Raw genomic sequence first — 26,944 nt, forward strand, 5'->3', positions numbered from 1 at the left:
TTTGGGTTTCGATGGCTACCGAATAAATCTCATCTCCGGAGACCCATAATCGGTGCCGTTTGATTGGAACGCCTCTGAATCCAAGGTTAGTGTATATACTGCTTTAATAAACTCCCTCTATATCACTCCTTTCTCCATGGCCTGGAACTCCTTTATGCTTCCAAAACTCAAGCATGGATCGCTTGAGGGATTTTGTCATCTTCAGTTTGGTAATAGAGAGAATACACAATAATAAAATGTTAATTTTGATCATTGATGACTTACATAAGCAAATAGAGTACCTTTGAGACTTTTGGTTGTATAAATTGTGTATGTTTTATATACAGTTCTTGTTTTTCTACAAGTTTCATTAGTTATTGGAGACTATTGAACATTTGGTGAGGGTCGAAACGGGTTTGGTTCATGTCATTGATCTAAAGAACCCTCACGTCATTTGTTCACTTTTGTGTAATCAAACATGCCATGTTAGTTGTTGGAGCTACAAATTTTATCGACTAATTATTTATGTTTACAATAGATATAGTTGAACAAACAATGGAACATATATGCTCAATATGGGCGGTACATCAACCATGTTGACTCTAAGTTCGAAACTTTTTAATATTAGGAACAATACTTTTGAATCAAAAAGTCAAAGTTGTCTGTTTGAACAATAATCATTAGTTGCATAAGGGAGATAGTTACTCCATAAACCAATCTTAAAATAATTGTTTGTACTGATATCTTGCTTTGCTTGAAGTACCGGTACCAAATCGGTACCAAGTTTTTTAGTTTTAGGTACCGGTTTTTCCCGAATTTTGCACAACATACAGGTACCGAACCAAACGTTTCGGTACCGGTACCAAATGTTTCAAATTTTCGGGATCAGGATTTTCAGGATCAGTACCGGTCGCGGTGGATACCGGTACCATCCCGAGCTCATCCCTAACTTGAAGTCTTGATTGCAAGTATTTAAATTTCTTTTTAAAGATGAAAGCATATGCCATTTAAAAAATGAAATCATATAATAATTTTGTATTATGGTATTACCTGAACAGTTGTCGTAAGTTTGCATTATCGTCTTCTTTAGTCAAACTGCAAAAAGAGCTTCAATAAAAACTTTGTTGAACATTGTTACTATTGATTGAAACAGCTTGGCTTGATTCGACTAAACACATACAACTTTCCATATGCAGGCCACAAACGCCTGCCAATCCAATCCAGGCAACAAATATGCAGTGTTTGATGGGTTAGCAGCTGAAATTACAAGGTATGCCAACAGCATCGACTGTACCAGTTTGAAGGTAATTGTAGACTGATTGTAGTGTTCGATATTTAGTTAACTAAACTAAACATAGTAGAACTTAGAACTTGCTGAATAAGTTTACATATAGTTTTGAGTTGTAATTTCACGATTTTTTAATTTAATGTATGTTAATACAATATGATTGATTGAAATGGGGCGAACCCCACCTTCTTGAGCAGTATGTTTGGCGTCGGGGAGGTGTTGTCGTTTTAAAGGTTAAATTTATTTCATTGTGCAAGCCGCGTTACTGATGCTTTTGTTTTATTTATTTCATTGTTGAACTTTTTATATCTGTTTAATATATATTTGTTGAGGCAAGGCCATTATTTTCTGTTTTGTAGGTGTTACTGACTCGATTGAGATTATTTCTGAGCCCTGGATATCCATATGAACAAACTTTGAAGACATTTCATAACCAGATGAGCATAGTCATGTGTTCATATTTACCTTATTTCACAAGTTTTAACCGCACAAGAGGTAGTAACTCAATTATATCAACTGAACATGATTGAATCAGTAGGTTTATTTCATGCGGTATTGTTGTTTTGTATGGCAGGAGGTTTGATACAATTAAATCATGGGAGACCGCAGCCTCTTCAATATGTTGCCAATGCAGCGTTTTTAGCAGCACTCTTTAGTGACTATCTTGATGCTGCAGACACTCCTGGTTGGTATTGTAGTCCGAATTTCTACTCAACCGATATTCTTCGTAAATTTGTTGAAACTCAGGTATGCTAAAAATGGGTCGTCAAATTATTGTTATCTCTAACTGGTCAGCTTAAAACGAAACGGGTTAATCTTGAGTCTTGACTGGTTAAATTTTTTGTCTTTTCAGCTTGAAACGAAACGGTTCTATCTTGACTGGTTGAAAATTATATCTTTTCAGCTTAAAAAAAAGGGTCAATGTTGACTAGTTAAAAGCTGCATATGTTTAGATTAAAAATGAAACATGTCAGTATTGACTGGTTAAAGATTGTATCTTTTCTGCTTAAAACGAAACTGGTTAGCTTTCACTAGTTAAAAACTTTATTATTTATTTCAGCTAGTACGAAAATGGGTCAATCTTGAATAGTTATAAGTTGTATCTTTTCAGCTTAAAAACAAAACGGGGCAACCTTGACTATTTAAAAATTGTTTTTTTAGTATATATCTTGACTGGCTAAAATTTATATCTTTCCAGCTTAAAACGAAAGGGGCCACACTTGACTAGGTAAAAATTGTATCGTTTTTAGCTTAAATCAAAACGGGTCAATCCTGACCATAATAATAATTTCTAGAACGAAAGAATAACAGCTTAATCTATGTGTATTCTTTTACAGCGATGTACACAATATGCGAACAGAAAACTCAAGTAGAAATCTCGAACACAACCGTGCAGTTTTATTAGAAATCCCGATAATATCAATACTCCAGGTTCTTCGACAAAGTCCCCAACAAAGTCAACGAGACCTACTGGAATCGATTACAGAATACTTTGTGATTTATATGTTTGATATTTAGACTAAATTTGACAGTTATTAGACATTTGTGTTTAAACATTCTGAATGTGTTCAGAAGAATATTAAACTTTGTATTGAAATGATGATATTATAATTTCTACATTTTATAGTTTTATTTTCATTTTTATTAACATGATAAGAACATATGTAGCATTTACCTTGATGTGACTTTTTAGCGACACATGATAGTGCCAAAAAGCCAATTTTAATAGATGTATGTTTCACCCAGCTAAGCCTACATAGGTACACAATGCACAACAAAAATCACAAGAGACAATAGGTTAGGCGACAAAACTAATATGAAAGAATACGAATACGATCATTGAAGCACAAATCAAGCATGAATATTGAAAAACTAGATTCGAAACATTCATCATTTCATAGAAAACTATACGCAAAAAATAATAGTTGCTCACTGATAAGACCTTCAGTTAATCTAAAATAAATACAAATTGAAAAAGTGCATAAAAGTAATTAACTAATAAAAATCATGAAATAGCTTCAAATAGATCTTCATCTCCGTTTAAAACTAAGGTATTATTGTCAACAACAATCCCATTTAAACCCCCTCTAACCAATTCAATATTCATATCATCATCAAGTTGAGGACCCAAAGATGTGTCACTCTGCAAATGTGTTTCCTCATCATCGAGACACGTTTGTTCATTCATGTCATAAGAATCTCTAGGCGTTGTCTTGATCACAACTTTCCATCCTTTGTGAACACGATCTGCAACATAAAATACTTGTTGTGCTTGAGATGCTAGTATAAAAGGTTCATTATGAGGCTTCAAACCTTTAAAATTGAGTATAGTAAACCCATTCTCATCTTGTTTTTTCCTTGAACCATTTGAGATCCAATCAAAATGGAACAAAACTACTTTCTTGTTAACATCATACTCCAACTCAATGATATCATTCAAAACCCCGTAGTATGTTACATCTCCCACGATAGGATTGTTATCTCTAGCACTCGAGAAGCTATTAGTCATGGCCTCAAGCATAACTCCACTATTTTGTGTTTTCCTATTCTCTTCCAGATCTTTTGTATGAAATCGGAAACCATTTATGATAAATCCTTTATATTTTTTCACAAACTCAACTGGGCCACTTGCCAAGTTTCTTAGATCATCTGTGATTCTAGGATCCCCTCTAGTATGCAGATGTGAAACCTGAATTAAGGTAAGATGCATTAACATTTAAATTATACATCCTGTTATTAGAAGCTTGAAATTGGTATATCATTAAAATTGTATTTCATAAGTAATAAACCTATGTCTATTCCTTACATGATCTTGAAACCATGACTCAAAAGTTTCGCTATGTAAACGCTGAATCTCACGCTCGCGTAATTTCCGATTTTCATGACGAACAATCATCAGATGTTCTCTGCAATTAATGTTAACAGATGCTAATGATGATAACAACAATAAAAACTAAATTGTATATATAATTTAATAAATTGAACTGATCGCAACTTCTAAATAACTACTTACATTCGAAATTCATCAACTTCACTACAATTGAACAACTCATATGAATGTGCTTTAGCCAAAATGTCAAGGTCTAGTATCTCCACCTTTGTACCACCAATCGGCCAACCCGACATAGAAAAGATAGGTAAAATACCCTCATAACCACCGTTATCATAATTTCGACTTGTCTTATTATGTATGGTCTCGACATCACTCGATAAGTACAATGAACAAAATGACAAACATTCTTCAGCTAAATATCCTTCCGCAATGGAACCCTCGGGTTTACTCCTATTTCGGACGTAAGATTTTTAATGTAGATAAATACCTGAGTGATAAAAAATATAAGATCAGATTTATTAGTTTTCTTTAGAAAAGGTATTTACAAAAATATAAATGTATACCTCTCAATTGGATACATCCAGCGGTAATGAACCATCCCTCATAATTTGGCCTCTGAAGCTAGATGAACCGAAAGATGAACCATGACATCAAAGAATGATGGCGGAAAAATCCTTTCTAAATCACAGGATTTTTCCAATCTCAATTTCCATATGAACTAAATCATTCGGATTAAGAACTTTTGAGCATAATTGTTTATAGTAACGACAGAGCTTCATCACAGGATAACGCACGTGTTTAGGTAGCACATTTCGCAAAGCAAGGGGAAGCAACTGTTGCATTAACATATGGCTGTCATGACTTTTAAGGCCAGACAGTTTTGGTGGTTTTAACTCTACGCATCTTGATATATTAGCTGCATAACCATCTGGAACTTTCACACTTTTAAGCACATGACAAAATATACCTTTCTCTTTTTTACTCATTGAGAAACAAGCAGGTGGAAAATACACTTTGTTGTTATTTTGAACCTTAGGATGAAGTTCAGGTCTAATATCCATTTCTTGCAAATCAAGGCATGCTTTTACATGATCCTTGGTCTTTCCATCTAGATTCATTAACGTTCCAACGACACTATCACAAACATTCTTCTCAATATGCATTACATCTAGATTATGGCGTAGCAAGTTATCTTTCCAGTATGGTAACTCAAAAAAAATACTTCTCTTCTTCCAATTAAATGGTAGCTTAGGGTTGGAGTCCACAAGTTTTCCAAATTTAATTTCAAAACCATTTAGCTCATCAAGGACTTCTGACCTTGTTAAGCCATGTGGTTGCCTCTCCTTTTCTTCTGTGCCATCAAAAGACTTTTTATCTTTTCGAAAAGCATGATCACTTGGCAAATATCGACGATGTCCCATGAAACAAATTTTTTTGCCATGAGTTAAGCGTTGTGATTTTGTATGCTTATGGCAGCAAGGGCATGAAAGTTTACCTTTGGTGCTCCATCCAGATAAATTCGCATAAGCGGGAAAGTCACTTATCGTCCATAACAAAGAAGCACACATATGAAAGTTACTCTTTGTCGATGCATCATAAGTCTCAACTCCATTAATATCCCACAACTCTTGTAGCTCAGCCTCTAACGGTTCCATATAAACATCTATATTATTCCCAGGAGCAAATGGGCCAGGTATAAGTAAAGATAGCATGATATAAGGTTTTTTCATGCACATCCAAGGAGGTAGATTATATGGCATCTAAACAACAGGCCATGTACTATGAGAAGCACTCATTGTTCCAAAAGGGTTAAACCCATCACTCGCTAAACCAAGTCTAACATTACGAGATTCATTGGCAAAATCAGGATATTTAATATCAAATGTTCTCCAAGCTGGGGAATCTGCAGGGTGTCTCAAGTAACCATCTTTCGTGCGACTCTCTTCATGCCATCTCATGGAAGCAGCAGTTTTAGATGACATAAACAACCTTTGCAATCGTGGTATGATCGGAAAATGACGCAAAACCTTTGCTCCAATCTTCTTAATCTTCTTGTCTGTATCAAGTATGATTGAATCATCAGCAAGATCATTTTCATTTGCTTTATACCTTGACGTATGACATATATCACATTCTGTTTTCTTTCTGTTCTCTTTCCAATACAGCATACAATCATTAGGACATGCATCAATTTTATCATAACTAAGTCCCAACTCTCTTATTATCTTCCTTAGGTCATACAATGACTTCGGTATGGAAGCATCTGGGAAGGCTTCCCTCAATGTATCAAGCATCATGCTGAAACCCTTGTCATCTCATGGAAGCAGCAGTTTTAGATGACATAAACAACCTTTGCAATCGTGGTATGAGCGGAAAATGACGCAAAACCTTTGCTCCAATCTTCTTAATCTTCTTGTCTGTATCAAGTATGATTGAATCATCAGCAAGAACATTTTCATTTGCTTTATACCTTGACGTATGACATATATCACATTCTGTTTTCTTTCTGTTCTCTTTCCAATACAGCATACAATCATTAGGACATGCATCAATTTTATCATAACTAAGTCCCAACTCTCTTATTATCTTCCTTAGGTCATACAATGACTTCGGTATGGAAGCATCTGGGAAGGCTTCCCTCAATGTATCAAGCATCATGCTGAAACCCTTGTCATCTCATGGAAGCAGCAGTTTTAGATGACATAAACAACCTTTGCAATCGTGGTATGAGCGGAAAATGACGCAAAACCTTTGCTCCAATCTTCTTAATCTTCTTGTCTGTATCAAGTATGATTGAATCATCAGCAAGAACATTTTCATTTGCTTTATACCTTGACGTATGACATATATCACATTCTGTTTACTTTCTGTTCTCTTTCCAATACAGCATACAATCATTAGGACATGCATCAATTTTATCATAACTAAGTCCCAACTCTCTTATTATCTTCCTTAGGTCATACAATGACTTCGGTATGGAAGCATCTGTGAAGGCTTCCCTCAATGTATCAAGCATCATGCTGAAACCCTTGTCATTACATTTCCCGATACACTTACTATGAAATAGTCTAATGATAAAAGAAAGAACCGAGAACTTTTTACACCCTGGATATAGTTCTTTCTTTGCATCTTCCAACACTTTATAAAACTTTTTCGCATTTGTGTTTTGCATACTTTGACTTTCATTTTGTATTCCTATTTCATTTTCTAGTTTTTTTTCACCAAACCCGTGGAAGGCATCTTGTACCAGCCCTTGCATGTCATCTTCAGCATCTAACATAGGAGTATCACATGGTTTGGAAATCAAATGTGAAATATTGTAGCCTTTAATAAACCCGACACATTGCAGATGTGTTCTAGCCTCCTCCCGATCAACCCATATTTGATTACCGCAATCAATGCATGGACATGAGATTTGACCATTTTTACCCTTTATAGAGAAGATAAAATCAAGAAATTCGTCAAGACCTTTTTCATATTAAGTGGTAGCTCTTGGTAAAGACATCCAATGGGTATCCATCTTAAACCTGGATTAAACAACTAACAAAAATATGCATAAGTTGGTATGAACAGTTTCATAAAAATTGCAGTTTTTGTAATAAAAATTTCATATGCACTGCAGTAGTTTAAAAATTAAAAAAAACTGCAGTTTTTATAGATACTTACTTAATTTAACGTTAGGAATTTTTGTAGACTCATAATATAACGTTTCAAAAAAAAGTTAAGGGTTTTGGACGTAATATGATGCGTTATGACTTCCGAAACATAGATCAGTGAGCATGTCCCGGAATCAGCCTTGACACACGTATTTGTAACACCAGTTTGTTGACTGACTTAAACTTAACAAAAAATTATGAAACTTAGTTTTCTGAAAACTAGACTGTCACAACCATATCATTATTCCCCGGTCTTCGAGATGAACGAACCACGACTCGATCTTCTTCTCCGGTAGCTTAAGATCTGCAATGGTTTTTGGGGGTGTGGAGGTGACTGCTAAGAAATCTCAAGGATCTCTTGTTTACAGACACAAAAATGGTTATGGTGGTGGCTCTTATTGAGAACAACCAACCCTTAATAAGGAGGTGGAGACCTCCTTATATAGGGAGCCTCATGGCCACCATCATGGTACCCTAATGGGCCTAGCCCAGTTAGGGTTACCTCCACAAAACCCCCTCAGCCCAATAATATTGTATTAGTCCATATAATAAAATAAGCCAGACATAATAAATTAATGTCGTAAGCCGGGTTTAGTACCATACCCCTACAAGCCCCCCAAGTCCAGTGTTGCTCCTAGGCGTGCAAGTGTTTAGGTGGAGCGCTGGACTTCATAAGGTGTGTTAGGATATGAGGCGGTTTTTTCCTCTTTCTTCGGCCTTGTCTTTATTGTCTTTGAGTTTTGAGAGGTTTCCTCCATGATGGTGAAATGTTGTGATCCTTATGATAATAATGGTGCACTGGCATGAATAAGATATAGCACGCATCATAACGGTAGTGGCGCGGGGCCTGATAAAAGATAGAGTGCGCATCTCGATAATAATGTAATGCAACTTGCGCGCGAGGCAGCTTACGAGCTATAAAAATAATGAAGCTTGCGCGCGAGGCGACTTACGAGCTATAAAATAACGAAGCATGCGCGAGTTGCGGCTTACGAGCTATAATATGATGATAATGACTGGCCCACAAGGGCCTCTTCTACGCAGGATGACTATCCCGGCTTGTCTTCAAAATAATAATGGAGGCACAAACGGCCAGATAATAATAATAATGTCATATGTGCTTGTGCGACTCGTAGCCGAACCTGCAAAAACATATCAACTAAAAGTGGATGTATTACAAGGTTCCCATCCTCGGGCAATGTATGAGGTGTGCCCAACCTACGTTGGCGCGTGGCCGTTTGGGATATTATTAGGCTCCCGACCTTTATGTTTTGCGCGTGGCCATGTGGGATATTATTAGGCTCCCGACCTTTATGTTTGGCGCGTGGCCATGTGGGATATTATTAGGCTCCCGACCTTTATGTTTCGCGCGTGGCCATGTGGGATATTATTGGGCTCCCGACCTTTATGCTTGGCGCGTGGCCGTTTGGGATATTATTAGGCTCCCGACCTTTATGCATGGCGCGTGGCCGTTTGGGATATTATTAGGCTCCCGACCTTTATGTTTGGCGCGTAGCCGTTTGGGATATTATTAGGCTAACATACATTATGCGAGAGCTTTCGGTGCATGTATGGTGAAGGGTTGAGCGCGCATGCATGGCGGGGGTTGAGCGCGCATGCATGGCGGGGGGTTGAGCGCGCATGCATGGCGGGGGGTTGAGCGCGCATGCATGGCGGGGGGTGGGGTTGAGCGCGCATGCATGGCGGGGGGTTGAGCGCGCATGCATGGCGGGGGGTTGAGCGCGCATGCATGGCGGGGGGTTGAGCGCGCATGCATGGCGGGGGGTTGAGCGCGCATGCATGGCGGGAGTTGAGCGCGCATGCATGGCGGCGTTGAGCGCGCATGCATGGCGGCGTAGGCGGGGTTGAGCGCGCATGCATGGCGGGGGTTGAGCGCGCATGCATGGCGGGGGGTTGAGCGCGCATGCATGGCGGGGGGTTGAGCGCGCATGCATGGCGGGGGTTGAGCGCGCATGCATGGCGGGGTTGAGCGCGCATGCATGGCGAAGGGTTGAGCGCGCATGCATGGCGAAGGGTTGAGCGCGCATGCATGGCGGGGGGTTGAGCGCGCATGCATGGCGGGGAGTTGAGCGCGCATGCATGGCGAGGTTGAGCGCGCATGCATGGCGGGGAGTTGAGCGCGCATACATGGCGGGGTTGAGCGCGCATGCATGGCGGTGAGTTGAGCGCGCATGCATGGCGGGGTTGAGCGCGCATGCATGGCGGAGGGTTGGGCGCGCATGCATGGCGGAGGGTTGAGCGCGCATGCATGGCGAGGTTGAGCGCGCATGCATGGCGAGGTTGAGCGCGCATGCATGGCGAGGTTGAGCGCGCATGCATGGCGACAGGTTGAGCGCGCGTGGAACAGATCTGAATATCCACATCAGGTAGGTTTTATGTAAAAACCAACAGATCTGAAAGGATTTATAGATCTATGAATATGAAAGGTGATTATTGCTCAAACGAACCCAGATCTGAAAAAAACATAACTAGATCTGGTATATTTCACTTATAAAACACACAGATCTAAGGGTTTTCCCCAAAGTTTGGTGGTATTTCTTCTTCTATATTTCCGGATCTAGAAATATTTTCAGATCTACGGATTTTTGGACTTCCATAGAACAGATCTGAAAGAAGAAATCGTAGAACCTAGAGTATTTGATGAACAGATCGGAGGACCGAGACGAAAAACAAGATGTGGTTCGTTGCCGGTCCTACGGATGGCGCCAATGCAGAAACATGAAATGAATCTGACCTGATCCATGACGATGTTCCCCGGTCTTCGAGATGAACGAACCACGACTCGATCTTCTCCTCCGGTAGCTTAAGATCTGCAATGGTTTTTGGGGGTGTGGAGGTGACTGCTAAGAAATCTCAAGGATCTCTTGTTTACAGACACAAAAATGGTTATGGTGGTGGCTCTTATTGAGAACAACCAACCCTTAATAAGGAGGTGGAGACCTCCTTATATAGGGAGCCTCATGGCCACCATCATGGTACCCTAATGGGCCTCGCCCAGTTAGGGTTACCTCCACAAAACCCCCTCAGCCCAATAATATTGTATTAGTCCATATAATAAAATAAGCCAGACATAATAAATTAAGGTCGTAAGCCGGGTTTAGTACCATACCCCTACAATGGTGCCAATGTAGAAACATGAAATGAATCTGACCTGATCCATGACGATGTTCCCCGGTCTTCGAGATGAACGAACCACGACTCGATCTTCTTCTCCGGTAGCTTAAGATCTGCAATGGTTTTTGGGGGTGTGGAGGTGACTGCTAAGAAATCTCAAGGATCTCTTGTTTACAGACACAAAAATGGTTATGGTGGTGACTCTTATTGAGAACAACCAACCCTTAATAAGGAGGTGGAGACCCTCTTTATATAGGGAGCCTCATGGCCACCATCATGGTACCCTAATGGGCCTAGCCCAGTTAGGGTTACCTCCACAAAACCCCCTCAGCCCAATAATATTGTATTAGTCCATATAATAAAATAAGCCAGACATAATAAATTAAGGTCGTAAGCCGGGTTTAGTACCATACCCCTACAAGAAACAATTTCACCTAGCTTGTTTGTAAACCCATCATAATATTCTCAACAAAATTATATATACACGAATCTGAGGAAATACTAACCTTGCTTTTGCGGTTTGAACCAGATTGAAAACGAGCAAACAAAGTAAAACCTCGTGATCTTCAGATTGGCATCAACACGAACAATTTCTTTTTAGTGGTTAAAGCTAGGGTTTATAAATCCTGTCAGTGCAGAGCTTCTCACGACAGGCGATAGGCAATACGCGGGGTATGTAGAAGAAAGGTCGGAGTGGGGCAGAATTGGGTAACTGGGTAAGATTGGAATGGATTTTTAAGCGGGCAGAATTGGGTAACCTTGCTATTGTTTCACCGGATTTTTCCAAGAGAATATTAGTAGGGGTGCAAAATTTATTAAACGAGCCCGAGCCCACGCCTCACTTATAATAAGGGCGGAGCTTTTGATGTTATTAAGGGGACCTTCGGACTTTGGCTTTGATTATTTCCTTTATATTTTCATTAAGAGTAGTTTGACTTTATGTTATTCACGGGTCATTGTATTCCAATTAATGGTGTAAGAAACAATAAAGATAATAATCTAAGGTTAGTTTTAGTGCTATATTTGGGATACGTAAATTGCTTTTTTGCATCTCCTTGGTCAACATGGGTAGCTTTAGGGACCTAACTACAGATGCATTCATAATTGCAGAGTAGGGAACCAGGGGTATTTCAGGGGTATTTCTGGAATTTCATTACGGGTTAGCAAGTTAACAAAACGCAGCAGCAAACAGACACGGTATAGTTATGTCAGATTAGTATTCGAGTCGAATTGGCAGTTTTGGGATCAATTGATTTAGGGAATATTTGTTTTGACCCATTAACTTAATTATCAATTCTGACCCGTTTGCTAAAATGTTGACTCAATATAACACTTTAAGATCTAATGTGACATAATAAAGCCTATCATGGTCCATTAAGAGCCAACGTTAATGTTAAAGAAATATATTGTTGATTTAAGACATATATAACTAGTTATTGTCTGTTTTAATCTAAGATGACTCAATACGACACAATATAATGAATGTAATTAGAGAATGATATTTAGTCTTAAAAATTCCTTTTGTATATGAAAGGATCGAAGGACTGTTTTTCAGTCTCTAAATATTCGATGTAATTTATACATAATAAAAAAAGATAACGAAGACTGAAATCAGTCAAAAATATAATTTTAGGACTATATTACGTATTTTATAAATATATACTTATTTTAGTCATAACATGATAAATAAACTATGTTGAATACTTAATCTTTTATAAATGTTTAATTCTATGGATTACACACTAATACGACCCGTGTTAATCATATTTTTTAACATCGTTAGATTATAGCCATTTACATTCTAATTTGATAGGGATTAATATAATCATGTTATTCATATATGACGTTTGAGCATTTTTAACTTTCAATCTTAGTTTTAAGTTAAAATCAGTGTTTTAAAAAACCGGTTCAAACCGGCCGGTTGAACCAGTTAAATCGGATTTCACACAGTAGGCCGGTATTTTGAGTACGGTATTTTTGACCGGTTTGCTAGAACATCGTACCGGCGATATTTGTCTAAAATACCGGTTTTTACCGGCAAACCGGTTTTAAGCCCGATAAATTTTTGATATTTGCAGCCCATATTTTTTTAAAATTACTTTTAACCCAACAATTAACATTTAAACGTGTAAACTTTAGGACTATTATTTTAAATATGAGTGCTTTTGCATTATTTTTTTAATATGGATTAACATTTGAAATATTTTTTGTTATAGGAATCATTTAGTTTTAGGTTGTTTTTGGATTAAAGTTACATTTATAAGAAATTATAAGGTAAACTATTCAATCGGTTGAACCTCCCAGTATAACCCGGTTCAACCGGTTGTACCATTTTTTAGCTCAATCCGGTACAAGTAAAATACCGGTTTTTAAAACATTGGTTAAAATATAAACATTATCCAAAAAAGTAAGTAAATAATAAATATTAGTGTATTAAACCCACTTTAAAATATTATATTTACTAGGGGTGCAAACGAGCAAAGCTGCTTGCAAGCTACGTACGTTTAGTAAATAGCCTGAAACAATTCGGTTTTTTCGAGCCCCGGTCTCAAATAAAGCTCACTTAATTATTGTGTCTGAGCTCGATATTGTATATTTATAACCCTTTCCTCTTTTGGACTTTTATGTATTAATTTTACATTGTACAACCTAGCTTTAGAGCCGGGCTTTAGCTTGTTTAAGGCAACACACGATCTCGAGCCAAGTTTAGGCTCGCTAATTTTATGTAAATATATAAAAATAATTAAAAACATATATAATTTAATTAATAGTATATAAATGAGTTGAGCAAGTGACGAGCTGAGCTGAGCCGAGCTAAGCTGAGTTGAGCTCTTTGAGAATCATAATTAAATATAATTGGTTAAAGACTGAAGTACGCCCTCCGTCCCTCTTTACGTTCATGGTTTGAAAAACACAAAGTTTAAGATAGATTGAATGATTACTTTTTTGCTTACCAAATGACAATAATGCCATTGGAAATTTGTTTATCAATATTGTTTATTAATGCTAGTTGTATGTGTTTAAGGGTAAACTTGTAAATTGTCTAATAAATTTTGAAAGTGAACATTTGTAATAAGACAAATAAAAAAAATATGGACACTTTTAATGAGACGGATAAAGTAATAGTTTATGTAAATAATTTGTCAATCAACGTTTGATCCAATAGTGTCAAAGTCTAACTTATAAATGTTTATTATACATATCACTTAAAACTTACATAAACTATTGATGTTTTAATAGAAATATAATCTTTTGTGTTATATAAATGAGTGAACTGTGGTTTTTTTTTGTCTATGTGATTTGTTCAAATATACGATTTTACTCTAATAGTTTCAAATTTGCGATTTTTTGTCCATGTGGTTTCATTGTACTCAAAATTAAACCCGACTACATTAACCCTGCTAAGTTTGTTCGTTAAACCCATCAGCGTGCCCATCACACGAAAGACAATTTTTTTTTCTTTTTCTCCCCAAATAACGCATCCCCTTTTCACATGATTTATAACTAAACTAAATAGTTATTATTTTGATCTAAAGAAAAAAATATATTATAGTTTCCATCTTAATTTAACTTCCCTCTTAGAAATCTTAAATTAATTTCCCCTTTTTCATTTTGGATCTCCACCATTTCTAAATCAAATTTATTTAGAAAAATCTTTCCCGATAGACACCCCTGAAATGTCTCTGCACTACACCCCTCATTAACCCTGTTTTTCCCGAATGGTAAATAAATAGATACACTCAGATTTTTAATTGTTTGACGCTCATTTTGCTTTTGATTTCAACTGGAATTCGAAATTACACAGATATGATTTGTTTTCCCCTTTTTAGTGTTGCTTATCGGTAGCTTTAGTTTTCACATAATTAGGTTTGTTTTTGTATTGTTAATAGCAAACTTATGTTATGGATTTGAACATGTGTGCTTTTTTTGTAAAATTGGTGATGAATTGTGATTACACGGTACGAAACCTAGGGTTTTTGATATTTGGAATCCTATTTATATGCAATAATTAACTTTTTGGAATTGTTAAAATTGTCAAATAAGACATGGAGAGGCTTTGGATCTGTAATTCTGTGAAATGCCAAGGATGGTATGCAATTGCGACAAAGAGAAGTAAACTTTAGTAGAAAGAAAGATTTAAGTTGATTAGGTTTCAGTTTTAATTTGGATTTTGCTTTTTTTTTTTGCTTATGATGATCAGGGAACTACTTATTTATACGTTGTGTTTGGTATATTGAACGCCGTATTGACTTCCGAGTACTGAATGGTACGCAGCTTTGGCCTTATATATGAAGTATGTGTTTGCTACTACTAGTAAGAGTGTCCGCGCGTTGCGGCGGGGCTTAATAGGAATTTGGTCGTTAGCACGTGGTCCGGTTTGTTATGGCACCATCGTTTCTTATAGTAAATTGTCTATTTGGTATAGTTTACGATACGAAAAAAAACAAAATATATTTAGCAATATTTGGGGAAAAGATAATTTAACGGGCACATAGAATTAACTTGATCTCAATTATGACAAAACTAATATACAATCAAAGTATCTTATCTATGTGACCTGCACCTTTAAATTTGGCCCTCCAAATTTTGTTGCAATGTTGAGTAAGTTGGTTTTTTTGACACACGTCTTATGGAAAACCTTTTTTGTAACTAAACAATAAACATTGTGTATCACATAAAGAAACCGAACTGGCTAACTGTGAGTTTAGTATTTGACTTGGTTATCGGTTCTACAAATCAGTTTCCGGTTTGATTCTCATTTTAATTAGAAATCCCAACCGTTTAACCCAAAAAAGATTATAAAAAATCTCTTCTTTTTTTTGCTTGGTAACTTTAATATCCTAGTTACATATTATTGTTAGTTAATAAAAATCTGTTTAAAGTATGCCACTTTTTTAACCCGAATAGTTTTAAGTAATTACAAAAAACACATTTATTAAAACATATGGGTTGATCGGGTCAACCTATGAACCACCAAGTTGACACCAACCACAACCCGCTTACATAAATTTGTGGGGTCACCAAAACTCGTTTAGTCTAAACCCACTCAAACAGTTGAGCCCGTTTAGTCTAAACCCACCCAAACAGTTGAGTCCATGTTTGATTCGCACCATGTAAGACAATCAGTTAAACAGTTTCCAGAAATTACCCTGAGCGTTTGGATTTCTTCTCTTGATTTTTTGTCATCGTTTTCTTCCTTGGAGTATGAATTGAAAATTTTCTTGCAGCAAAAAAATAGTACAGTTTAATTAGTTTGTTATAATTTAATAAAGAAACATGCAAAAGTTGGGAAATTGAATACTTCTAATCAGATGCAAGCAATTTGAGAATGTCATTTGAAAGTATTCCTTATTTTTACAGTGTTTCACCTTCGTTAAGTCGTCCCACTTATTTATTTATATATTGGGCCGTTTATCTTCCGAACTCGTATATTTTTCCATCATCCTCGTCAGCTTGCATTGTCTTCTCGATCCATGGCTGCAAATAATTAGTTTAAATTAAAAAGAGAGATCGTAATTCATTAATTACATCATTCTTAAACTATACATAAACCTAATCCAGAAATGTAACATAACATCTTAAATTGTAAATGGTATAATCATCATTTATCAGTTCATTAAACTTCACTTCTAAGCTATATACTTAATTACTCCATCTACACAAATGTGCACTTAGTTTAGTTTTCATGAAATTAAAATATAGTAAACTGTAAAAACAGCACTTGATATGCATAACCTCTGTAGCGTAGATTGACAACCATAAGTATTTCCTCATCAGTAAGAGCATGACGAAAGTGACAACGGTGACCATAAGGGCAGACATCACCAGCAAGAACCATACGAGTATACGACAGACCTCGGATTTGTAGCGCGGGTGCCTAATCACAAGACGCAGCTCACTTATTCCATGTGCAAAGTGACAGTTATCTCCATAAGGACAGGTTCCAGTCTCCTGCCACTTGTTACACAGCTCGGTTTTCGACATTCCCGGGTTGTAGACATCAAACTCTAATCCTTCTGCAGCTCTCTTCTCCCCAAGCACATGCACAAGTTGCTGTTGAAATCATAATTATAACAACTTGCTTCATTAGGTATGGTTAGAAAAAAAAGGAATAAAGGATTCTTCCATTTTAAGCAACATACATGAATTTAATTGTAAACTGTAAAGTCAAATGTGCAGAATATAAATGTATATAATCCACATGAATTTTGTGATGGATTCTGGTTTAAAAGTGTAGTCATTGTGTTTATGAAATTGACTCATGAAAAGTCAAAATTACTTAACAAAATTGACTAATGAAATATGATTCTATGAGTGAATAATGGAAATCAGATCTAAATTAAACATATAAATGGCTGTAAGAATCCCGACTAACAACTTAGCGATTGACCTAACGGAGTGTTGATGAGTCTGTCGTTGAGGCAGAATTGACTTCAAGTATCCTTTGTAACGAATCGAAATGCTTTTAGGCATCGAAACTCTCTCGCTATTGTGCCTCAGGAACTGATTTGGTTCAATCACACTCGGAAGCGACACACTACTCTCCGAAAACGACGCTCCAATGCCAAGCCGACTAAACTCTCCAATCAAATTCGAAGAACTAAAATAGTTCTGCTGCTGCTGTTGCCGCTTCGCCTTCGAGAACAGACTCAACCGCTGCACCAAATCCGTATTCGCAACACGGAGAGCCTCATTCTCCTGCCGAAGCACATCAACCTCCTTCACACAATCCTGTAAACTCGCGAGACACATAGTGTAGCTGTTTTTATATAATATGATTTTAGTAATCGTATTTCACATACTAATAACTTTTTTGAAAGAAACCGCTGGGTTGATTTTTTTTAACAAACGCATCTATCTTTTTTCCATGACATGAACCTAACAAGAAAGTTAATGTGTTAGGGTTGGGTTTAAACGGGTCAACTCATAAGTAACCCATAAACCCGTATATTTATTTGACACAACTCATAAGTAACCCATAAACCCGCATATTAAGAAAAAAAATGAGTCTTTGGCAGATTCCAATTGATATGCTTTATTATATGATCACCATACTCGAGTACGCCCAGGGAAAAATGGATGTTGTGTAAGCTATCAGAAATCCAAACTTCATATGATCTCCATCATCATGCATTCCTTTTCAAGGATCCAAATTTACTTCTTTTCCATCTTGTAGGCCCGAGTTACCCCTCTATGATATTTCATTATTTACAAACTTAAAAACTACAAACAATAATAATAATAATAATAATAATAATAATAATAATAATAATAGAGTGTTTGCTAAGACATATATTAAAATACATAAACTAATATCAAATCATACTAAAGAGATAGAGTTGATCATAATAAAGTTATATATATTCTGAATTCAATGTAGTATAATTGAAGAATTATCACTGTTTAAGTCAATTCAGAAGGCAGACGTAAAAATTTAAATGCAATAAGTAGTGGCCCAATATTTGAAAACAATTTGACTACAGACAAATCAAAATTAAGAGAAAATAACTTTACATTTGTAAACATAGAAACAAAAACAAGAGTTAATTCTGGCATCTTTAAACTTTATTAAGCAATGCAAACACTGTAATGATTATATACTTAATAACTGGACTGTAAAAATAACATATAGAACAAACAAATAAATAGAAAGTAACTAATATGTATAGGCCAGATCACTTCTTGATGCTAGACTATGGTGTCAAATTTGCATGAGAATAGCACTTTTACATCTTTGGTGTTATAACAACCAGCTTCCTTTTACATTTCTGTTCAATAACTACAATGGTTCATACAAATTGGTCACTTATTCCTGAATTGCTAAAGTTCGTTATGTATGCATGTGTTTATGCAAATAGATAAGTTTAATCCCCAATGATGTTAGTGAAGGGAGCCTTTTGTTATAATTTTTTTTCCCAAAAATCGGTCAATGCATAATAGGAGTATGTCTTTAGATCTGAACTCATAATCTAATTGTAAAGGTCTATAGCCCACTTGATTTTATGCTTTAATTCTTGATCATTACCTTTGGAGAGCTTTGGTAGTGTAACTATGGAACTTGTTTTATAGAAGTAAGTGAAATATAATGGCATGTACACCCTTAACATATGGGATGTTGGGGGACAAAAGACTATAAGGTCTTATTGGAGAAACTACTTTTGAGCAAACTGATGGACAAACTTAAAACATTTAAATGCAATAAGAAGTGACCCAATATTAGAAAACACAAACGAGTCTTACTTATTCATATGTGAATCTAGAAAGTAAATGAACTCTAAAATCAGAATTAGACATCCGAACAAGAGAAATAACAACTATGTTTACTGACAACATGGATAAAAGATTTTACCGAGTGATGATGTTGTTCACCACCGTGCATATTCACATAGTACCATTATCAGCAGATGACCAAGATGGATATCATATTCGTTTGTCGCCATTGTCATCATCACCCATGCTCACCTAAACTGAAAATCACCGTCGAATCTTATTGTTAGATATAAAATTAGGGCAAATGGTTTAACTTGAAGGAAATATAACAAATATAAATTAACAAAATTGGGATTCAAAAAAATTAAAGAAATTGGAATGTAACCAGGCTAATTAAACAGAGATAATGCTCGCTGTTCAAAGGCTCTGTGAAAGCACTGACATCCCTCGTTACACCATGTCAATGCCAAATACAATTAGTACATAGTCTAACCTAACTAATGTTAGCAGGAGATCGATTAGAATTGATAGTGTTTTAGGGCTTCTAATAGATTTCATATATAGTAGTAATCATTGAGAAGAATCATACCTAATCGTTAAAATTGGAGGAACGACCATAAGCCGCAGTGGGCATGGAGGAGCGACTTGACTGAATGTGTTGAAACAGAGCGGTGGCTGAATTTAACAGAGACACGAATTAATGATGTAAGTGCTAAAAATCATGATAGTGCAAACATAAAACAAAAAGTTTGTAATATAGATAATAGAAATTGAAATGTGATCTGCCATAGGTATCTTCTATTAGGTCAATTAAAAACAAATCAAACTCGACCAACAAAACTTCAATCAATTATAGGTCAAGAAACATTGAACCCAACAAGAACATAAACATTCTGGTGAATACCTACAACAAATTGCGAAATCTGAGGTGATGATGAAACAACGAGCGGTGGCCTTGTAAACCAAATTCGGCAAGAAGTTCGTCGGATTGGAAGGCTGAATTCGTGGAAATCAAGAGGGAAGAGGAGTGGGAGACTTAGAGATTTGGCGATGAATGATGGGGTGAGGGTCGTATATGAATGGAGCAATCGTTGATACGAATCATTGAAACTGACAAAATTGGATATGAATTTAATGCTGGTAACGGTTCAATTGCTTGAATTCGCCGGAATCGTTGACGTTAGGCAGGAATCTAGTCGGAGACTTAATGGACCATTCAATTTTACGGCGTCTCACCAGGGGAGATGAAAAGGTGCCTATACGCATTATAATGTAATATAGATTATCACATATAAGCACATACATGTATTCTCTATATATTAAATCTAGGTGTTTAGAAATCTGTGTTCTTGGGTTAGCATTGCTTCTTTTGTCATGTGCAAGTGCCATCTTTCATGACTTATGTTAAACATATTTCTTTGCTGATTAGGGTTTTGCTATTAAGGGTATAACTTTTAATTAAAGAATCATGTGGAGCACACCAGGTGTTCGATAATATGTAATATTTATTGAATTTGAAACATGATATTTGAGCTTTTAGTTTTCTGACAATTCTTTCTGTTATGCTAATATTTTTGTATATTCTATACTGTTTAGTTTTTTAATGTGTATATTATTGACTTTTGTTTTAATTGCTACTTGCGGATCCGAGACCATCTTTGTCAAAGAGTTTATAAGCAATTGGTTAACTATTTTTCATCAAATGTTACATGGATTGCATCACATATCTTGTTTTAGTTATACGTAGCTTATATCATACTTGGTTCTAGCATTATGTTGTTTAAATTAAAATTTAAAAAATAAGCATATTAAAGTGTTCAAAAATGGTCTTGAGGATTTAGGTGTTACATTGTAGCTGTGATTTCCCAACAATTTAAGTTGATGGCTAATAAATCGTATTTATTGCAGACCAGAAGATATGCAAGGCCAAAGCTCCACAAGACATAAATGATTATGAAAAGAGTAGAATGTTGAGGGTTCAAGAGAACCAAAAAAAATTACAAGCTAAGGGATTAAAAATATTGTTAAGTCTGTGACAAGTCTAGGAGAAAGTGACAAAACAAAGAAAAAGAAAAACAAACCAACGGATACCTGCGAGAAAAATGTAGAGTATATGCCTGAATCTGACTTTGATTTTGATGATGATGTGGCGCATGTTTATCAAGAAGAAGCTGCTACAAAAATCTCTAAAAGGTACTATAAAAAATTCAGATAGTATGTTTCCTTTGTGTTTATTCTCTAACAGTTCAACTTACAGATGCAACATTACATTGCTCCGCAGTCAATGAAGAGATGTGCTAATTTAGCACACAAACGATTCATTGCTCCAAATGTCTCCCGCGTGCTCAGATCTTCAAAATCTCATATGCAAGAGGGACGAGTGATTGATACAAGGAGAACAACAAAATAGTATGGTACTAGAGTCAGATGAAGGCCACACGAGAGGGAGATTAGTTTTAGCTAAGAGAAAGTTATATGCGGTTGACAACGATGATAACCACAGTGAGCGTGACATGATATTTCATGGTACCTATATATTTTTTTTAAAATATTTTACATATGATATGTAGTTAGTATTAAGTCTTGGTTACCTTTTTTTAATGAAGAACAAGATGCTGAAATTGATGACATCGAAAACACAGAATTGAATGAAGCTTATGAAGAACAAGATAGTTTTAAAGATGATGGAAATAAAGATATCGATGATTTAGAAAATGCGAATGATTTAGAAAATGAGAACAATGAACTATTTGAAGACGAACTTGAAGTTCCACAACATGAAAATGAAGAAGAGCATGAAGTTCCACAACCAGAAAATGAAGCAAATGAAGCAGGTTTGTTAAGATCTACTTGATTGCTTCGCTTTTTTTATTAGTTAAATTATATATTGTGTGATACATGATGAATATATAAGAAACTTATATTAAAACTAAAAAAACTCATATAGTTTATTAAAAAAAATAAATATATTTTTTATATTTGGATAATTAATAATTTTTATATTAATCACACAAATATTGCAGCAAACAAAATTAAACACGCCAATTAGTCTTACACTTAAAATGTTATTGACGAGTATTTTAAGCATACCCATTAAGCATAACCATAGGTAGAGAAACGAGTAATGAAGAATGGAAATTAATGCATTTTTTATTTTAATTTTACTTAAGGGTATAATGGTATATTTAAAATTTTTCTATGATATATATGATATTTAGCAAGTTTATATGGATATAAATGAAATTTTTCTATTTAAATTTATTTAGTATTTTTAATGTATACATGTACATTGTAAATCATGTTTACAATTTGTAGTTCGGAATGTACGTAAAAGAGTGAGAGGACCAACCCGTATGCCAAAAATTTGGGCCCAAGAAAAAGGGGATAGAATTCCTATTTTAGTTAATGCAAACCGACAGCCTATTAATGAAAAAAGTAGTCAACTGACTCATTTCATGGGAACCCATTCAAGGAGTGGAAAGTATTGTCCGATTCATAAACCATGGAATAAGGTTAAGGACACTAAAAAACAAGTGTTGCTTAAACTCCTAAAGGTACATAATTAAAAATCAATATGTTAATGACTAAAGTATTTGTTTTCTCATGTGACTTGTTCCATTTGTAGACAAAATTTGATATTCCAGAAGATGATGCTGAAGGCTGGATATTGAAATCATTTGGGCAGAAGGTGAAGAACTGGAGAGCAAGAGTTAAAGAACTATACCATGATCCGTCTTTGTCACTTCAGGATCAGATAAGTTCTAGGCCAAAACAAGTGCAAAAAAAAAAAACAATTGAGGAGACTAGTGAAGTATTGGAATAAAGAAAAGTCTAAGGTATGAAATAGCCTTCAACTTCAAATAACATTAGTTTATTTTCCATTCTAATATTTCATTTTCCTACTAAAGACGGTAACTGAAAAAAACAAGGCAAATCGGGCAAAGAAGAAGATGGTGCAAGTAACGGGTAAAAAAAGTTATGCACAAGTACGTGAAGAGCTAAAGGTGATTGTATATGATGGTGCAATTGTTAATATACGTAGCATGTCGATATCCGTTATTAATACTCATTTTATTTTTGTTCAAACAGACATCTACGGGACAAGATCCAAGTCGATTGGAAATGTTTCGTGCATGCTTCTCCAAACATGGAACTACAAAAAATGAGGAAGCTGCAAATGCAATTGTAAGTAATATGCTTATATACATATCTTTTCTATGCGTTCTTGATGGTGTTAAAAATACATATCTTATTTTTGTTATATATCTAACACAGACACAAATGCAACAACTTAGTTCTAATCTTCCCGAGGGTCGACCGATAATCCTGGACCAGATGATGTTTTTTCTAAGGTAATGGGTAAAGATAGAAATGATGATGCAATCATGTATGGTCTAGGTGTTCGTGGTTCTGATGTTTGGGGTGTAATACCAAGTCGTTCAGCATGTCGTAGAGAAAACATTCAACTGAAGTCTAAATGTGAAGAACTTACTAGTACCGTGGTCCAGTTAGAAGCCCAGGTGTCCGAGATGAAAGGGTCGGAGGATGGTTCTCGTGTTGCACCTGTTACATAGTCATCTTTCCCCATTGTAACTAGTGGACCTCCACGTTTAGGGGTATTTTTCTATATAAATCTTTATTGTTTCATATCTTGTAAGCTATCTTTTGTACTTCATCATAAATATGTTATAAACAATAGGCACGCCACTATGTAATTTGGATACTTTGTTAGACTTAAGATATGTAGAAGCTGCGAAATAGAGGTAAATCTTTAGCTTGTAGACTCATCCAAAAATTGATTGTAAGTTGGTGATTAAATAGCGGTCACATTGGGCTACACTAGAAAACAACAATGTCTATTGATATTTTTTTCAGATATTTTTTCTATAAAATGTTAGCCTGCTAGTGTAAAACCTTCTTTTTTGTAAAATGATTTTTGCACTATAATGACTCGAGTTTAATATATAACTGTTTTTTTGAAAACTAAAATCTAGGTCGGAGATGAAGTTTTCCTCAAAAGCATTCTAAACCCTACTGAGCCTGTAGCAAGAGGATGGGTGAAGAGCCTTGACCCAAATGAGCTGGTTGGTGGTATAGAGATTGAACCAAAATGGTGTGAGGTAAATGTTTAAGTACCAATAAAAAAAGATGAACAGTTGGTGAGACAATATGGGTTATTTTCAACAATTCAAGATTGTATTGGTGCATCCATCGTATGGCCTTGTCCATTCATCTCGGTATATATATGTTAAACTTGTGATTCGAATCATTTTAATAACATGGAACTTAATGCTTATACATGAATGGTTTATTTTAGGTAGTCCGTGAGGATTGAGGACACATGATGACTCGGGATTTTATGGTGCTTGTTTCTTTTATTGCTTTTAATTTTTTTGTTGAATGTTACAAGATTTTATGTTGGATAATGTTATTACTTATTTATGTTTAGTGTTTTCGTTATGAACAAGCTTATTTAATATAATGAAGTTTTATTTCTTTCAATATTTAGATGTCCATAAACGTATCGTAAAATTGCGTGTGTGGACGTTTAAAAAAAGGTTGTATAATATGATTTGTTCTGACTTTGAATTTTTGTCCTATTAAACATTAGAACATTGTAAAAGTGTCATAATTAATATGTTTTTAGGACGTTTTTAAGTTCATATACATATTATGCGACCATAAAATTTAGTTTCATAATCTTGTTTGGGATATTAGGACCCTTTTCTTGGTACTATAATGTTCCGTCACAGGGGTCCTATAAATTAATTTTTAAGGACACTTGTATGTGTGTCAAAAGTTTACAATTAAGTAAGCACATGTCAAAACATTGTAAAAGTGTCCTAATATGTTTTTATTGGGACGATGTTTGGGTTGTTAATGAATATATTATGCGTCCATAAAATTGGTTTCATAATCTTATTTGGGATATCAGGACTCTTTTTCTTGGTACTAAAGTACCTATATTGTTACATCATAAACGTCTTATAAATTAATTTTTAAGGACGCTTGTATGTGTATTAAAAGATTAAAGGTGGGTAATCACATGTTAAAACATTGTAAAAGTGTCCTAATATGTTTTTATTGGGACGCTTTTTTGGTTGTTAATGGATATTTTATGCGACCATAAAAATGGTTTTATAATCTTATTTGAGCTATCAGGACGCTTTTTGAGTTCCGAGACTTATTACAACCCCTTTACATGAAATGCTTTTCTCATTTGTCCTATTAAATGAAAGGTCCTATAAAATACCATTTTAAGACGCTTTGATGCGTACTAAAAAGCCCTTTTTGTTGTAGTTTTACCAACCATAAATTAATTAGGAGGGTATACATTCACAGTTGTTGTTTGGGAATTTACATGTATTATAATATTTGGTTATGTTTTCTAGTTTTCTTAGAAACATATTTAAATGTGTCTGTTTATCATAGTAAATAAATTTAAAGTAAAACGTAAAAATGAAAGTTATGTTTTAATTTGTTTGGTTTAATAATCGAATCTCAAGTTTTATCTAAGTGGTTGTCAATGAGCTTGTGATGAAGTGGTAAGGAAGGGACTTGATGTTTCATGTTATCGATGTTTGATTCTTGTCTCCATCATTTAGTTTCAACGGTACCAGGTGATGAGAGACAAGGTGAGTATGACATTCACTATTTGGATCCTTAAAGTGAACGAATTTTATCTCACCACATTGCCATGCCTTCGGGTGAGTGTTCATGAGCGTTGGCCTTGGGTGAGGATTTTCCCTTGACCAGAAGGCGAGTGTATCCCAGTGTGAATTTAGCCAGTATCCCATTTGAAAGATCATTAGTCGTTAAAAAAAAATCTAAGTGGTTAGTTTCAACTAATGAAGTGTCATTAGTCTATTTGTTCCATTGCAAATATAACCTCGAATTGTGATATGCATACCTCTAGTGCTATGATTGATAATGGAACGTGCAAAAGTTAGAAATGTAACTTCAATCAATGAAGTTTGAATCACCAATTGTCATTCGTCTATTTGGTGATTTATGTCATATAGTACTTATTTTTGGTCACTGGATTTACATAGTGACCAAATCATGATCATACGTCAACATAAGCCAGAAATGTGGTGTGCACAGTTTTATTCGAGAATGTTATTATTTCAAGTACATAAGTAAGGTTGTTAATTTAAAGAGGCAACCCTATTGAACAACAGTGGATCCGTGGGCAACGGCCCCGATAGTGAGGTCCCAAGGGCGGTGTCCAAAGGCCGCAACCCCAGTTGGGTTATTTTTCAGTTGATGGTGTTCGATAGTGTTTTATTTTTTATGCATTGGAAATTGTTTCGGAATCATAGAGTTGCTGAAAGTTGATTTTAAATGTGATCGTTGGTATTAACTCTAAGCATTGGTATTAACTTTGAACCAACTTTGGTTTTTATAACCAAAACTGTTGATGATGGGAACCAACTTGGTCTTCAGTACCAAAGTTGTTTATTAAAGTTAACTTTGTTCCAGTGATTTGTTTGAGAAATGTTGATCTTTGTTTGGTGACTTGTGAGAGTAACACTCTAGATTTAGTGTTAGTTTGTATTTGAGAGGTAAAACACCATCTTGACACAATGTTTTAAGGATTCATTATCTTGACATTGTAAATGTTTAAAGAGTTGTAGAGACATATTAATTCGACATAGTGTGTTAAAAAGGTTGATCACTACATTGGCTTAGTGAAACATTGTATTGGTGGTCGCTACAATTTTGATAAAAGTCTAGTGAAGCAACTTCCAATTAAAGAATCAATAAGATGGTGTATAGTAGATTACTTAACATCTACTTAAACCTATATAAATCAGCTATGACATATGTATCTCTTCAGTT

At 35.4% G+C, this 26,944-nt stretch overlaps 2 protein-coding genes, 1 long non-coding RNA gene and 1 pseudogene across 6 annotated transcripts; 2 read left to right on the forward strand and 2 right to left on the reverse strand.

Annotated features, from left to right (window-relative positions):
• Positions 1 to 24,606, forward strand: LOC143538674 (uncharacterized). 3 transcript variants are annotated; one of them, XR_013136291.1, is made up of 4 exons: positions 1 to 85; positions 21,709 to 23,718; positions 24,097 to 24,339; positions 24,420 to 24,606. It is a non-coding gene; the product is annotated as an uncharacterized LOC143538674 (long non-coding RNA). The 3 variants fall into 3 exon arrangements; XR_013136290.1 differs by having other exon boundaries at positions 21,709 to 21,936; positions 22,418 to 23,718; positions 24,097 to 24,606; XR_013136289.1 differs by having other exon boundaries at positions 24,097 to 24,606.
• Positions 1,434 to 2,853, forward strand: LOC143538673 (endoglucanase 21-like). Its single transcript, XM_077032176.1, has 4 exons — positions 1,434 to 1,500; positions 1,627 to 1,762; positions 1,842 to 2,014; positions 2,605 to 2,853. Exons 2-4 carry the CDS (start codon positions 1,705 to 1,707, stop codon positions 2,638 to 2,640), a joined length of 267 nt encoding a protein of 88 aa, XP_076888291.1. The 5' UTR covers positions 1,434 to 1,500; positions 1,627 to 1,704; the 3' UTR covers positions 2,641 to 2,853.
• On the reverse strand, positions 2,849 to 5,411 carry LOC143538671 (uncharacterized). Its single transcript, XM_077032175.1, has 2 exons — positions 4,074 to 5,411; positions 2,849 to 3,956 (listed from the first exon to the last, which is right to left on the reverse strand). The coding sequence occupies exons 1-2, from the start codon at positions 4,161 to 4,163 to the stop codon at positions 3,273 to 3,275; spliced, it is 774 nt and encodes a 257-aa protein (XP_076888290.1). The 5' UTR covers positions 4,164 to 5,411; the 3' UTR covers positions 2,849 to 3,272.
• LOC143538670 (zinc finger CCCH domain-containing protein 39-like) lies at positions 16,584 to 19,500 on the reverse strand (annotated as a pseudogene). The gene is made up of 3 exons (XR_013136288.1): positions 19,242 to 19,500; positions 17,283 to 17,623; positions 16,584 to 16,973 (listed from the first exon to the last, which is right to left on the reverse strand). The product of XR_013136288.1 is annotated as a zinc finger CCCH domain-containing protein 39-like (transcript).
• Positions 24,607 to 26,944: the final 2,338 nt, after the last annotated feature.

Source organism: Bidens hawaiensis, unplaced genomic scaffold, assembly GCF_021521415.1.
Source record: "Bidens hawaiensis isolate Kalapana, Puna unplaced genomic scaffold, B.hawaiensis_p1.1 tig00011662_1, whole genome shotgun sequence".
Taxonomy (NCBI): Eukaryota; Viridiplantae; Streptophyta; class Magnoliopsida; order Asterales; family Asteraceae; genus Bidens; species Bidens hawaiensis.

Excerpts from the sequence above, each read along its gene's own strand:
- LOC143538673 (XM_077032176.1), top strand. The coding sequence starts at position 1,705 with ATGAGCATAGTCATGTGTTCATATTTACCTTATTTCACAAGTTTTAAC. Across the intron at positions 1,763-1,841 it reads AAGTTTTAACCGCACAAGAG|GAGGTTTGATACAATTAAAT; the intron begins GTAGTAACTCAA and ends TTTGTATGGCAG. Across the intron at positions 2,015-2,604 it reads GTAAATTTGTTGAAACTCAG|CGATGTACACAATATGCGAA; the intron begins GTATGCTAAAAA and ends ATTCTTTTACAG.
- LOC143538671 (XM_077032175.1), bottom strand. The coding sequence starts at position 4,163 with ATGATTGTTCGTCATGAAAATCGGAAATTACGCGAGCGTGAGATTCAG. Across the intron at positions 3,957-4,073 it reads AGTCATGGTTTCAAGATCAT|GTTTCACATCTGCATACTAG; the intron begins GTAAGGAATAGA and ends ACCTTAATTCAG.